Source organism: Astatotilapia calliptera, chromosome 14 (genome assembly GCF_900246225.1).
Source record: "Astatotilapia calliptera chromosome 14, fAstCal1.2, whole genome shotgun sequence".
Classification (NCBI taxonomy): Eukaryota; Metazoa; Chordata; class Actinopteri; order Cichliformes; family Cichlidae; genus Astatotilapia; species Astatotilapia calliptera.
In genome coordinates, this window is record NC_039315.1 from 13,086,431 (window position 1) to 13,101,192 (window position 14,762).

Sequence of the window (14,762 nt, forward strand, 5' to 3'; positions counted from 1 at the left end):
ACCTATTTTGCTTTTTGGCCTTCATTCGATACTGAGGCGTCAAAACACACCATCAACGATACAGGAAAGGAAGAGCTAAGACAAGAAATATGCCAGACTTGGAATGACTTTGCTTTGCTTTACTTATTTATTCCAAACTCTTGGAAAACAAACTCTTCATAATTGACCCTCTGATTGTGCTCCTGATTAGAAACTCATCTGTCCTGACTCTTTCAACAGTAACACCTTTTCGTATAGAATATGCTACACTATCAAGCAACCGGATGAAATATTAATTTCTGACACGCAACCCTCTCTTTTACAGCCCGCTCTTTCTGCCAGGTGCTACAGCAAAGATAAACCACTTGTGCTGCAGCTTCTTCACCCACATTATACAGTTTTATTAGCCACACTCATCACGCTTTCACGCCAACTGCATCCATATGGTCCAGCAATTTATTTTGTTTATTTCATCTATAATTAAATGAATTCCTCTGGGCTCGCTAGTGCTAAATATATATATATATACATATATATATATATATATAAAAAAAAAAAAAAAAACACCCAGCACGCCCCTGCGGGCGGTTTATCCTTCAAGCTCGGGTCCTCTACCAGAGGCCTGGGAGCTTGAGGGTCCTGCGCAGTATCTTAGCTGTTCCCAGGACTGCGCTCTTCTGGACAGAGATCTCCGATGTTATTCCCGGGATCTGCTGGAGCCACTCGCCTAGCTTGGGAGTCACCGCACCTAGTGCTCCGATTACCACGGGGACCACCGTTACCTTCACCCTCCACATCCTCTCGAGCTCTTCTCTGAGCCCTTGGTATTTCTCCAGCTTCTCGTGTTCCTTCTTCCTGATATTGCTGTCATTCGGAACCGCTACATCGATCACTACGGCCGTCTTCTTCTGTTTGTCTACCACCACTATGTCCGGTTGGTTAGCCACCACCATTTTGTCCGTCTGTATCTGGAAGTCCCACAGGATCTTAGCTCGGTCATTCTCCACCACCCTTGGGGGCATCTCCCATTTTGACCTCGGGACTTCTAGGTTATACTCGGCACAGATGTTCCTGTACACTATGCCGGCCACTTGGTTATGGCGTTCCATGTATGCCTTGCCTGCTAGCATCTTGCACCCTGCTGTTATGTGCTGGATTGTCTCTGGGGCATCTTTACACAGCCTGCACCTGGGGTCTTGCCTGGTGTGATAGACCCCAGCCTCTATGGATCTTGTACTCAGAGCTTGTTCTTGTGCTGCCATGATTAGTGCCTCTGTGCTGTCTTTCAGTCCAGCTTTGTCCAGCCTCTATCTGCCGGTGGTACATACCGTGCAGGGGCCTGTCCTTCCATGATGGTTCCTCGTCTCCCTCCTCTTTCTTGGGTTTCTGCTGCCTGAGGTATTCACTGAGCACTCGGTCAGTTGGGGCCATCTTCCCAATGTATTCTTGGATGTTCCTTGTCTCATCCTGGACTGTGGTGCTGACACTCACCAGTCCCCGGCCCCCTTCCTTCCGCTTAGCGTACAGCCTCAGGGTGCTGGACTTGGGGTGAAACCCTCCATGCATGGTCAGGAGCTTTCTTGTCTTTATGTCAGTGGCTTCTATCTCCTCCTTTGGCCAGCCTATTACCCCAGCAGGGTACCTGATCACGGGCAGGGCGTATGTGTTGATGGCCCGGATCTTGTTCTTACCATTCAGCTGACTCCTCAGGACTTGCCTGACCCTCTGCAGGTACTTGGTGGTTGCAGCCTTTCTAGCGGCCTCTTCATGGTTCCCATTTGCCTGCGGGATCCCCAGGTACTTGTAACTGTCCTCTATGTCTGCAATGTTGCCTTCTGGTAGTTCAATCCCCTCAGTTCTGACTACCTTCCCTCTCTTTGTTACCATCCGACTACACTTCTCCAGTCCGAACGACATTCCAATGTCATTGCTGTATAGCCTGGTAGTGTGGATCAGTGAATCGATGTCTCGTTCACTCTTGGCATACAGCTTGATGTCATCCATGTACAGGAGGTGGCTGACAACTGCTCCGTTCCGTAGTCGGTATCCGTAGCCAGTCTTGTTAATGATCTCACTGAGGGGGTTCAGGCCTATGCAGAACAGCAGTGGGGACAGAGCATCTCCTTGGTAGATCCCGCACTTGATGGTAACTTGTGCTATGGGCTTGGAGTTGGCCTCTAGTGTTGTATGCCACATCCCCATTGAGTTCCTGATGAAGGCTCTTAGGGTCCCATTGATCTTGTACAATTCTAGGCATTCCAGTATCCAGCTGTGGGGCATTGAGTCATAGGCCTTCTTGTAATCAATCCAGGCAGTGCACAGGTTGGTCAGTCTGGTCTTGCAGTCTCGGCTGATTGTTCTGTCTACCAGTAGCTGGTGTTTTGCACCTCTGGTATTCTTGCCAATTCCTTTCTGTGTCCCGCTCATGTATTGACCCATGTGCCTGTTCATCTTAGCCGATATGATGCCTGACAGGAGCTTCCATGTAGTACTGAGGCAGGTTATTGGTCGGTAGTTGGAGGGGACCGGTCCCTTCTTGGGGTCCTTGGGGATCAGGACCGTCCGGCCTTCAGTTAGCCATTCCGGGTGTCTCTCGTTAACTAGCAGCTGGTTCATTTGTGCTGCCAGACGCTCGTGGAGTGCAGTCAGCTTCTTCAGCCAGTAGGCGTGAACCATGTCGGGCCCTGGTGCTGTCCAACTCTTCATACTGGAGACCCTTTCTTGGATATCTGCCACTGTGATGGTTACTGGACCCTGTTCAGGGAGGTCGCTGTGGTCTGCCCTCAGATCCACTAGCCACTGAGCATTGCCGTTATATATATATATATATATATATATATATATATATATATATATATATATATATATATATATATATATATATATATATATATATATATATATATATATATATATATATGTGTGTGTGTGTGTGTATAAATTTATTTAGATGATCATAATTTGTACTTTCAACATTTTAGTGGAACTAAAATGATGATGAGATGGTTGATTTATCATCTATGTTATGAGCCTTATAAAAGTTTTTGTGAGTTGTACAATTTGAATTTTATGAAAGTCTATATTGAAGAGAGAAAGAGCCCAATATTTATTAAAAACAAAACTTTAACATGTGAATAATGGGCAAAATGATTTACCAAAGTCACATTACATAATTCAACACTGCAGAGGATTCTGTTTCTACATTTTGCACTATGTTAAATAATCTCTCTTTCAACAGTACTATGGTTGAGCAGCGCAGGCCACGGGTTTGCTGTGTATGGTTGTGGAGCATTTTGAATTAAAAGCCCTGTGTCATCAGTATTGCCGAGATGTGCGCAGCGCTTTAACGGTTTTGTATTTTCAGCAGATTCCCTAAAACACAAAACTCATCCTCTGTGATTGGTTGTGGCTCAGCATGCTCCATTGTTCCGTCAGCCCGTTTGTTCGCTTGGTTTCCTATGCACAAACAAAACTTTCCTGCCATCCTGGGCAATATTGGGCTCCTCCGTGCTTTGACAACCCGAATTATTGGAATCTCTGACTTTTTCTAAGGGGAAAAAGAGGTATGTGATCAATATGGAAACACAGTGCAATTAACTGTATTTTGTATGGAATAAGAAAGTCCTTTTTAGTGTTGTTTGAATTAAGTTCAGTGGGTGAATCCTTGCTTCTCTTAAATTTCACTTCAATTAAATTTAAAACAGAGTGGAAAAGCCCACTTTATATAAAATATTTAAACAATATGCCATGTGTTACGGATGCACCACTGAATCTAGATGGAATAAAATTCCCGAGCTCGTGTGCATCATTTACACACTGTTCACTGTACCATGTTTGGCAGACTTGGGTATAATTTAACATAAATATATCTGGCTTTGAAAAATGTTTAGCAGCCCTGCATGTGCTTTTAAAGATATAGACACTTCCTGATGCAGCAGAGTTAGAGGTTAATGATTTGTCAGATTGAGCCTGCTGCTTGTTCATGTCTTATAAGACGGTTCTTTTTTTCTTTTTCATATATATGCAATCAGATCTGTCGATAGCTCCAGCATCGCATTTGTGGCATGCCGCTGAATGTATTTAGATATTGTTTTATTCATGCCCACTGTTACTCCTCTCTGTAACAGGAAGTACTTGCTCTAATTGGTATAGCCGGGGCTCAGATGTGGTGGTGAGGCCTTGACCTGTTTTTTGTCTACGTGTCAGTCAGTGTTTTTTGGCAGGATGTACAGCTTCATGGGAGGTGGGTTGTTCTGTGCCGGAGTTGGAAACATACTCCTCATTGTCTCCACGGCAACTGACTACTGGATGCAGTATCGGCACTCCAGCAATTACATGCACCAGGGCCTGTGGCGGTACTGTGTGCCTGGGAAATGCATGACACATACAGACAGTATTGGTAAGACCTGCTGGTTGTCTTACACTGCATGTCTACAGACAGGCTTACCCTCATTAATACGTCTTAGTTGGCTCACAATTAGTCCAGAACCTTGATCAACACTGGAATACTTCCCCTCTCTTCTTTATGAGTATGGAGAACCAAAACTTCCAAAATAAAATAAAATAATATACTTTGGTGTTACAAAAAACGATGAAAAAAAAAAAAATGTCTTTGTTATTTAATCAATATATTTTGTTAGTTCCAATTTTCACTATGGTTACTCCCTTTAGGTTCATGGGTAGGGATGACTGAAACTTAAAAACCCAATCTGAAAAACAAACAAAACCAAAATGTAAAAATAAAAATTAATTAATCAATAAAATGAATAAATGACTCACTGACTAAAAAATATCACAGTAGATGAAAAAATAATACATATAGCCATTAACTAATTGTAAAATGCCAAAACATTTATGCTTTAAATAGCACCAGCAATTATTTATCTCTAAAATTAAGTGGTTAATAACATTTATTAATGAATATAGATACATTCATTTTAAAAACATTTCCCCTTTCCTTTTTACCTCTGTTTGCATAAATATAAAATTATTTGACTTTGAAACCCACCCTGAGAAAACATCACATCTACACTTCTTTATGTGCACTCATAAAAGCGTGCACAGTCCAGACAAACTGCTTTATTTGTTGGCAAACATTTCTGAACCTAGTGTTGATCGACAAATAAAAAAACTCCCTGAACCCACAACATATTTTGATGTTTGGTAATAAAGTAGGAATGCGGGGAGTGATGTAAAAAGAGCATTAAAAATAAGGGAACTATTTCAAAATTGAAAATAATATAATAAAGACGCGAAAGGCTTGCATTGAATTATTTATTCATTTATTTCTGGCTTTGGCACTTTCAGTCCTCCATACAGGGGGACTGCGAAATTGTGCTTCCACCTCAAGTAGGTTGCGAGTCACACTAGTGGCACAGATGTTATTAGGAAATCTATTTTTGGTGGGGAGCCTGTGTGTGAGATTTCTTCATATGCTTTTATTTGCACCAGCAACACAACATAAAACAGCTTTCCATTTTCTCTCTTACTTCATCACATTTTTTGACATGCTCTAGATGGCAAGCTAGATCTGTCTCCTACATTAGGACAAGCACAAATACAGGCAACATATAACTTCACAAACTGAATGTGTAACAAAGAATAAACATACTTCTAAAGTCTGCATTTATTAAGTCTGGCCTGTCTCGCTCTGGCTCACAGCATACTGGGATGCCACCCGGGCCTTCATGATCCTTTCCCTGCTGGCTTGTTTCATTGGCATTGTGATTGGCGTCATGGCCTTCATCCACTACTCCTCCTTCGACGGGTTTGACAAGACATTTGCAGCTGGCATCCTCTTCTTTATCTCCTGTGAGCTCCTCACATGCAGTCATATAAAAGCTTTCCTGGTATAGCAGAGAATTAGCACCTCCGGTACTTACGCTATCTTTTTGTGCAGGCTTCTTTGTGTTGCTGGCGATGGCTGTGTACACAGGGGTGACGGTGAACTACTACGGCAAACGTTATGGCAGCTGGCGATTCTCCTGGTCCTATATAATGGGCTGGGTGGCAGTGGTGCTCACGTTCTTCTCAGGTTTGGATCTCATGATGCTTTAAGTGTTATGTGTTTTTTATTTTTAACTGAACTATTTACCCTACCCTGTTTCAGGTATCTTCTACATGTGTGCCTACCGGATGCACGAATGCCCAAGAAACTCTAACTCGCGCTGACCTGCCGAACACTTCAACATATGTTCTCACACGTGTACCAGCAATGGTCCATAACCTGCGACCAAGAGGAACCAATACACCCCCATGAACTTTCCAACATCTTAAGTAGTCACGACTAAGCAAAATAAATGAGAAAAATGTTGTTGCCTGTCTTGTCTCTGCTCTATTATTGTGCACACTATCAGGACCAGCAAATAAACTTTGATGGTAAACTACCCACAAAAACACAAAGGAAGCCTTGAAAAACTACAAGCATGTCTGCTTAGTCATCGGCTTTGATGCAGTTTCAGATTTAAACATGCAGGCTGAAAGCCATGCCTGAGAAAACACTCCATAGTGCTGCTCAATTTCACAGAAAAGCTTTGAGGCAATAAATAAATGACTCGGAAATCATGAAAATATTTCATTTGGTTTAATTTAGCTAATCGTTGTGCAATAAACAACAGTTTTAGCTTCATATATCAACCCAGAAAAACACTGGGAATGCAAATGTGAACTAAACTCAAAGGAACTTCACTTCCAAGAGAAACTGTTAATCAATAAAGTCACAGTGCAGATACAGCCTTAAGCCTGGCATACAAAACAAAGTTAAAAAAAAGAAGAAGAAGAAAAAAGTCAAAACAGTCAACAGAGAATGGAAGTTAATGGTTTTGAGTATTTACATAATACTGCGATAACATGAATGGTGTTACTCTCACACGAACGTTTCAAGAACAAAGGGAACAGGCTCATGCACATCTGTTCAAGCTGCGGCTTAGTCGACCTCCTCGATGGTGGGGCCGGAGGATCCTCCTCCTCCAGGAGCAGCACCACCCCCGGGGAAGCCGCCGGGCATGCCCCCTGGAACCCCACCTGCACTTTGGTACAGCTTGGTCATGATGGGGTTGCACAGCTTCTCCAGCTCTTTCTGCTGATGTTCAAACTCATCTTTTTCTGCCGTCTGTAGAGAAGTAACAAGAGGGAGTCAAATGCAAGTTTATTCTGAGCATTTGTTTTCAAGGTTTCTAATCACAGTTCAGCACAAACTCATACCTGGTTTCTATCCAGCCAGCTGATGACCTCGTTACATTTATCCAAAATCTTCTGTTTGTCTTCGTCGCTGATCTTGCCCTTTAGCTTCTCATCCTCCACAGCGGACTTCATGTTGAAGGCGTAAGACTCCAGACCGTTCTTGGCAGAGACCTTCTGTCTTTGCACGTCGTCCTCAGCTTTGTACTTCTCAGCTTCCTGGACCATGCGCTCGATGTCCTCTTTGCTCAAGCGACCTGAGTAGCAGAGCAATAAGATGGCTTAAATGCAAAGAACTCGATTTTCACAATCTGGATACAGTTCACTTCCTAGTTACCTTTGTCATTGGTGATTGTGATCTTGTTCTCCTTGCCGGTGCTCTTGTCGACTGCAGACACATTCATAATGCCGTTGGCGTCGATATCGAATGTCACCTCAATCTGTGGAACCCCACGTGGGGCTGGCGGGATTCCGGTGAGCTCAAATTTCCCCAAGAGGTTGTTGTCTTTTGTCATCGCTCTTTCACCCTCAAACACCTGATGACAAAACATCAAAAAAGCATTTTCAATGTTTCAGTCTTACATTTTAGTAAACAAATGGAAGAGGGGACTGAGGTTGTAGTTTTACCTGAATGAGCACACCAGGCTGGTTGTCTGAATAGGTGGTAAAGGTTTGGGTCTGCTTTGTGGGGATTGTGGTGTTTCTCTTGATCAGCACAGTCATGACTCCTCCAGCAGTCTCGATGCCCAGAGACAAGGGGGTCACATCCAGCAGCAGGAGATCCTGCACATTCTCAGATTTGTCACCTGCCAAGATGGCTGCCTGCACAGCTGCAGAAAAAAAAAAGAAAAAAGAAAAGTGAAATCAAGTTTTAAAATGTTGCTCATTAGTAGCTCTGTAGTGCAAGACAGTTGTTGTTCTATTTCTAAGCACACAGGGGCCATACCTGCACCGTAGGCCACTGCCTCATCAGGGTTAATGCTCTTATTGAGTTCCTTCCCATTGAAGAAATCTTGCAAGAGCTTCTGGATCTTCAGAATCAGAATCAGAATCAGAATACTTTATTGATCCCTGGGGGAAATTATTTTTTGTTACAGTGCTCCATTTTAAACCAACATTAAGACAAGACAGACAATACGCTAACTAAGAATAGTACAATATATACATATATATACATACATACATACATACATAAGTCACTTATAAATAAATATTTGGAAAAGAAACATGTGTAGTTGTAGCAGCAAACAGTGTGTTAAGTGGATGCGTTGTACAGGGAGATGGCCACAGGCAGGAAAGATTTCCTGTGTCGTTCAGTGGTGCTTTTCGGTAATCTCAGTCTCTCACTGAACGTGCTCCTGTGACTGACCAACATGTCATGGAGTGGGTGGGAGGTGTTATCCAACATTGTCTTTATCTTGGACAGCATCCGCCTCTCCGACACCACCTTGAGGGAGTCCAGCTCCATCCCCACAACATTGCTGGCCTTACGGATCAGTTTATTAAGTCTGTTGGCATCTGCGACCCTCAGCCTGCTCCCCCAGCATGCAACAGCATAGAGGATCGCACTGGCCACCACAGACTCATAGAAAATCCTCAGCATTTTCTGGCAGATGTTGAAGGACCTCAGTCGCCTCAAAAAATAGAGACGACTCTGGCCCTTCCTGTAAAGTGCTGTGGTGTTTTTTAGCCCAGTCCAGTTTATTGTCAATGTGTACTCCAAGGTATTTATAGTCCTCCACAATGTCAACACTGACCCCCTGGATTGAAACAGGGGTCAAGTGTTTCCTGGTCTTCCTGAAGTCCACGATCAGTTCCTTGGTCTTTGCCACGTTGAGCTGCAGATGATTCTGCTCACACCACGTGACAAAGGAGTCGACCACAGCCCGGTACTCTGTCTCATCATCCCTGCTGATGCATCCAACCACCGCAGAGTCATCAGAAAACTTCTGAAGATGGCAGGTCTCTGTGCAGTGGCTGAAGTCTGTGGTGTAGAGGGTGAAGAGGAAGGGGGAGAGGACAGTCCCTGTGGTGCCCCTGTGTTGCTAATCACTTGTCAGACACACACTGTGGGAGACGTACATATTGTGGTCTTCCTGTCAGGTAATCAACAATCCAGGACACCAGAGAAGCATCCACCTGCATCGCTGCTAACTTAATCACCCAGGAGGGTCGGCCTGATGGTGTTGAAAGCACTGGAAAGTCAAAAAACATGACCCTCACAGTGCTCGCCGGCTGGTCCAGATGGTGTAGACACGATTGAGCAGGTAGATGATGGCGTCCTCTGTTCCGAGACGAGGCTGATAAGCGAACTGAAGGGGATCCAGATGTGGTCTTACTATGGGTCGCAGCTGGTCCAGGATGAGCCTTTCCAGGGTCTTCATGATGTGGGAGGTCAGTGCCACGGGCCTGTAATCCTGGGGCCACTGGGACGAGGCGTCTTTGGTACAGGGACGAGGCATGATGTCTTCCACATCACCGGACCCTCTGCAGACTCAGACTCAGCATAAACAGTTTATGAAAGACTCCACACAGCTGGGGGGCACAGGCCTTGAGGACAAGGGGACTCACTCCGTCTGGTCCAGCAGACTTGCCTGAGTGAAGTCTCCTCATTTGCATCTCAACCTGGTATTGAGTGAAGGTGATGGGTGGGGAGGGGTGTCAGGAATCTCACAGGAGGCAACATGTGAAGAGAGAGGCTGGCACAGTGGTGTGGCTCTGGATTCCAGGCTTGTCAGGATCGAGACGTCAAATGTGCCGCCGCCCAGATCGAAGATGAGAACATTTCTCTCTGATCCAACCTAAAAATGTAGCATTTAATCGTAATTTGTAGATTGTGGATTTACTACATTTTTATTTTTTTTTATTCAGACAAACTTTAGGGCTTTCTACACAACATCAAAAAACTCTAGCATACCTTTTTGTCCAGGCCATAGGCAATGGCAGCAGCGGTGGGCTCATTGATGATACGAAGGACATTAAGCCCAGAAATGGTCCCTGCATCTTTGGTGGCCTGGCGCTGAGAGTCGTTGAAGTAGGCAGGCACAGTCACTACGACACTTGTTACCGTCTGGAAATTTTAATAAGACTATCAATGAGAACTGTGATGAGCAGGTTTTTTTTAGTTGATTTTAAACCAGGAGGTATCTAGGCTGTAAAAGTAAACATGACACAAGCAGTGAAGTCTGCTGTTGACATTTCTGTGTCTTGCTGGGAAAGAGAGACTTAAAATAAAAGATTATAAATCTTTTTGCTCAGAAGTACCTTGCCAAGGTATGCTTCTGCAATCTCCTTCATTTTAAGCAGCACCATGGAGGAGATCTCCTCTGGGTAAAACGTCTTGGCCTCACCCTTGTATTCCACCTTTACTTTGGGTCGTGAAGCATCATTGATCACTGTAAAGGGCCAATGTTTCATGTCTGACTGGACAACGCTGTCATCAAACCGGCGTCCAATGAGACGTTTGGCATCTGGGAAGCAATAAAGGATTAATACGCAGAAACATCAAAGCTCATCTTCTATTCTTGAATTTTCTAGGGGGAAAAAAGCATACCAAATATTGTGTTGTTTGGGTTCAAGGCCACTTGGTTCTTGGCTGCATCCCCAATCAGCCTCTCTGTCTCAGTGAATGCAACATAGCTGGGTGTAGTCCTGTTTCCCTGGTCATTGGCAATGATTTCCACTTTGCCATGCTGAAAAACTCCTACACAGGAGTAGGTAGTGCCCAGGTCAATACCAACTGCTGGTCCCTTGGACATGGTTCCTGAGAATAAGATCATTATTTATAGTTGTTAATCACAGACTGGCACTAAAGTGACAGTGTGGATATGTGGCAGATGAGTAACTTAAGCTCTAAGCACTGGTGGGGTGGGGATACCATGATGCACTCTTGTAGTATGGGGTAATGAGGCTATTATCAGAGTCTGAGCTGTTCAGACAAATGGTTTCAGTGAAAGTTAAGTCCACCACACCTGTTACTAGGCCTCCTCCTTTCTGAGAACTTGGTATTAAGTGCCTTTATTACATTAACAAGGAACGACAGGAAAGCATGGGCCTCTTCCAAGAATAAGGTATTTGGACACCTATAATCAAAATCAAAATTTTTATCTCTGTGTTTTTAGTGTGCAGACTGCTGTTGGTCTAACAAGAATGCGCCATCCAAAATCACCTCTAGTGGCCATTACAAGACACTAATATTCTATATTCTGTTTTATAATCTCAAAAATATAAACTACAAAAGGGATTCTCTATCAATACATTTCTGAGTGAAACTATGTGGAAAATGTTGGGAAAACAGCTAAATAGGAAAAGCCATGTTTACTGTTGCTACAGTAGCAGATTACCAACACACTGTAATGATACCCTAATCTTAAACCACATGGGAGGTCATTATAACAAACTTTTCATGCCAGTGGGTGGCTGGGTTCCTCCTGTGGGGCATGCTGCCAGTAGTGGTGCAGCAGAAATGTGGAGACTGGCAGTTTGATAAGAGCCAGGGCTTTATGGCTTGGGTTAGCAAAAAGTAGAGCTGATTGATATATAAATATATTTGGACTGTGGTTAACAGTGGGTTGATTTTAGCTATGCTTTATTACAGTCCGCATGAACATTCCTATATTGATAAAGATAATGACGGGTAGGTTTTAGCTTGCATTCTTAATTTGCAAAATATGACAACTTATACAGGTGCTTGCTTTGGATAATGCAAAGCAACTTTATTTGCAAATTGCACTGACTCTTGTTTATACTGATGTGCTTCGCTAACACTGTTTATGGACACTGCATTGCATTTGTTTTGGGAGTGATGATGGGAAAGAGTGACTGTGCAGCAGCAAGTACATGCCAGTCTATCAGCAGCAGTGCGAGTGGGCGTGCCCTTTCATTCTTCAGAAGCCTGCGAACTTTCTGGATCTTTCTTCCCACTTTATGTAACTTTAACGCATATTAGAAACTTCATCCCGACCGTTTTGAGTAAGACGGAACATGCAGCAGCAGTAGCAGTTTATACCTGTTGTTTGTCATTTTAACTGTCAAGCATCTTATCGGTTAAGCTACACTTAACATGCATACTTAAGGATGTGTGGCAGTAAGATAAACCTAATAACAAAACAACAGCAAAAAAAAAGCACCAACTAGCTTAGATGTTACCTTAAAACACTGCAGCCGTTAATGATGTTAACGTGACGCTAACCACTTGACGTCAGCATGCCACACGCTTCTCCTCTCTATACTCACCTCTGTTGTTTTCCTACTGTGGCGCAGGTTGCCTTTGCCCTGAGTGACTGGGTGTGACGGGTCCTGATCCCCGGTATCAGTCAGTAGTGTGTGTGTATGTGTGTGGGAGCGGCCGGACCTCCTCAATATCATTCCCACTCCGAACTCTCTAGAACACAGGAGGAGCGATGCTGGCCAATCCTCTCCCGTCAGTTTCAACTGCCTCGACCAGCGGTCCAATTAAAAATACCGTCAGCAGATTTCCAAAGCAGTTGCTATCAGGAAAATACAGAGAATGAAAAAAAAAAACTAAAGTTGAAGTTTCGTTTCTAGCAATTACTAGCAAACTCACTGAGGAGAATGATCCAGCAGTGCCAAACAGTTTCTGGATTATTCCACAGGTTCCCGCCTCAGGTACTCCTGAAGGAGTTATTTTGATTGAGTGAGTTACCTGATATGGCGACCTGGGCAAAAGTGACCTTGTAGGCAGCTTTTCCCTCTTTGTTCATTGTGGAAAATTTGCTAGATTTAAGCACACAAACTTGCTATCTGTAGTCTTTGTGTCATTATAAAATCTTTCGGCGTTACAAATATTTCTTGGATTCAGTTATACCTAATTCAGCCATTCACACCAACTGCTTAATTTCACTGCTTAATTTCACTGGTTGATTTTGCAGCATTTAACTTTTCAAAGCAAGCTTAATTTTTAGATCCTAAAAAACAGATCTGACCAGACCATTGCATTAAACTTGATTTAGACTTCTCAAGGAAAGCTGTCATTGACTCATGAGGAGGTACTCTTCAGGTTGTGTGGAAGGTTACAGCAAAGGGTTAAAAGGAGTTTCCAGTTACATCATAGGAAGCATAGTTTATTAGACATTAGGCAACAAGTGCACTTGTTGCTCAAAAAGCACACCAGTACTATATACACAAATTGTGAAATACTACCATTTTACCTCAGACGCACAGCTAGGCACTGCTCTGTAGTGGTGCGCTACTGCGATCTGATACTAAGCGAATACTTGGCCAGTATTGCCAATACCAATACGGATACTTCTAACTTATAAAAGTAGCTTATGTAGAGAACAATGTGTCATGACTTATGAAATGAATCATCATCAGTTTTTTAGATTCTATAGACATTTTAATGACCACTAAATAACAACAATATTGACAATTGATCAATCCATCCACCTCTACTGCTCCAGATGAATAGGCGCTCTGAAGTTATTTCTGCCTCCTCAGATGTGGTCCCCACTCTGCCACCAAGAGTTCAAACTACCCCACTGGCATACTGATATATGTATGAAATCTGCTGTGATACAGCTTCAACTCCTGGATGAAACAATGAATTTCCCCTGCTGCTGCATTCTCTTTTTCTTAATTTTCCTGTTTAGAAACATCAATACCTGCTCATCATCACTCAATGTCAACTTTGGGGGACAAATTTTCCCCCAAAGTACAATGTGTATATATGCTACATGACAAGGTCAACATTTCTTTCCCCTCTCATAACCACAGACATCGAACATGCAACACAATGCAACCTATACATACACCAGTACAATTACACAATACAGTAATACGATTATGCTTGCAGCTCATAATGTTTATTATATATATATACATTTAGAATCAGAACATTACATAAACCTGAAGGAGTCAAATACATTTTAAAAATCTTTTGGCGTCTTTTTGGCACTGTATTTAAAGTTTTAATTGGTTTTGCACCTGCTGCCACAGGATCATTAAAGTCTGCTTCCCAATCATTCTAGACCTGCAGCCCAAGCTTATTTCAAAAGGGGCATCTTTGCTGACCTTGCACCAAGATTCTGGAATGATTTCCCAAGTGACCTCAGAAATACATCAACCTTGACTGTCTTTTTTTCCAAGCTTTTGAAAGCATTTGTTTTAGGAGTCTAGGCTGTGGTTGTGGTATTTTATGTAAATAGTATGCATGTGCATAGCAAGAATTTTTAATAATTAAAATATAATAGTTCCTAAAGTCCAGCTGCCACATAGTTCAGTTTCAATGTCCATAAGTGACAGGTGCCCCTTAAAATGTTGTCCTTAATTATTTTCCTGTCATCTTGAACATTTCAAGAGGACCATTCTCCTTGTTTTAGTTTAGTTTTACTTAACTAGAATAAGTTTGGTCTCAGTGCTGGAGTCCTTATCTGAACAGGAGGAGTGCACAGCTTATCAGAGGGCCTTATTGTCTCCAGGGGCATGTGGGCAAAGTGGGCATGTGTCCACTTTGCCCACATAACAACACAGTGTCCTGTATCTAGTTTATATAAGCCAGTTACATAAGCCAAAAATATGTGGCTCGTTAATGGATGAGATTGTCACAGAAACCTGAACTTGATTACCTGATAGAAGAGCAATTA

General features: G+C 43.0%; 2 protein-coding genes across 3 annotated transcripts; one reads left to right on the plus strand and one right to left on the minus strand.

Moving 5' to 3' along the window:
* The first annotated feature begins 3,389 nt into the window (after window positions 1–3,389).
* lim2.3 (lens intrinsic membrane protein 2.3) lies at window positions 3,390–6,296 on the plus strand. Of its 2 annotated transcripts, none has more exons than XM_026192835.1 (5): window positions 3,390–3,542; window positions 4,190–4,378; window positions 5,641–5,790; window positions 5,879–6,013; window positions 6,089–6,296. In XM_026192835.1, exons 2-5 carry the CDS (start codon window positions 4,204–4,206, stop codon window positions 6,148–6,150), a joined length of 522 nt encoding a protein of 173 aa, XP_026048620.1. In that variant the 5' UTR covers window positions 3,390–3,542; window positions 4,190–4,203; the 3' UTR covers window positions 6,151–6,296. The 2 variants fall into 2 exon arrangements, with proteins under 2 accessions (XP_026048620.1, XP_026048619.1); XM_026192834.1 differs by having other exon boundaries at window positions 3,391–3,542; window positions 4,186–4,378.
* Window positions 6,297–6,547: 251 nt separating this feature from the next.
* hspa8b (heat shock protein family A (Hsp70) member 8b) lies at window positions 6,548–12,780 on the minus strand. Its single transcript, XM_026192997.1, has 10 exons — window positions 12,394–12,780; window positions 10,712–10,921; window positions 10,423–10,628; window positions 10,076–10,228; window positions 9,890–9,959; window positions 8,105–8,209; window positions 7,786–7,988; window positions 7,496–7,694; window positions 7,183–7,415; window positions 6,548–7,090 (listed from the first exon to the last, which is right to left on the minus strand). The coding sequence occupies exons 2-10, from the start codon at window positions 10,914–10,916 to the stop codon at window positions 6,905–6,907; spliced, it is 1,560 nt and encodes a 519-aa protein (XP_026048782.1). The 5' UTR covers window positions 10,917–10,921; window positions 12,394–12,780; the 3' UTR covers window positions 6,548–6,904.
* Window positions 12,781–14,762: the final 1,982 nt, after the last annotated feature.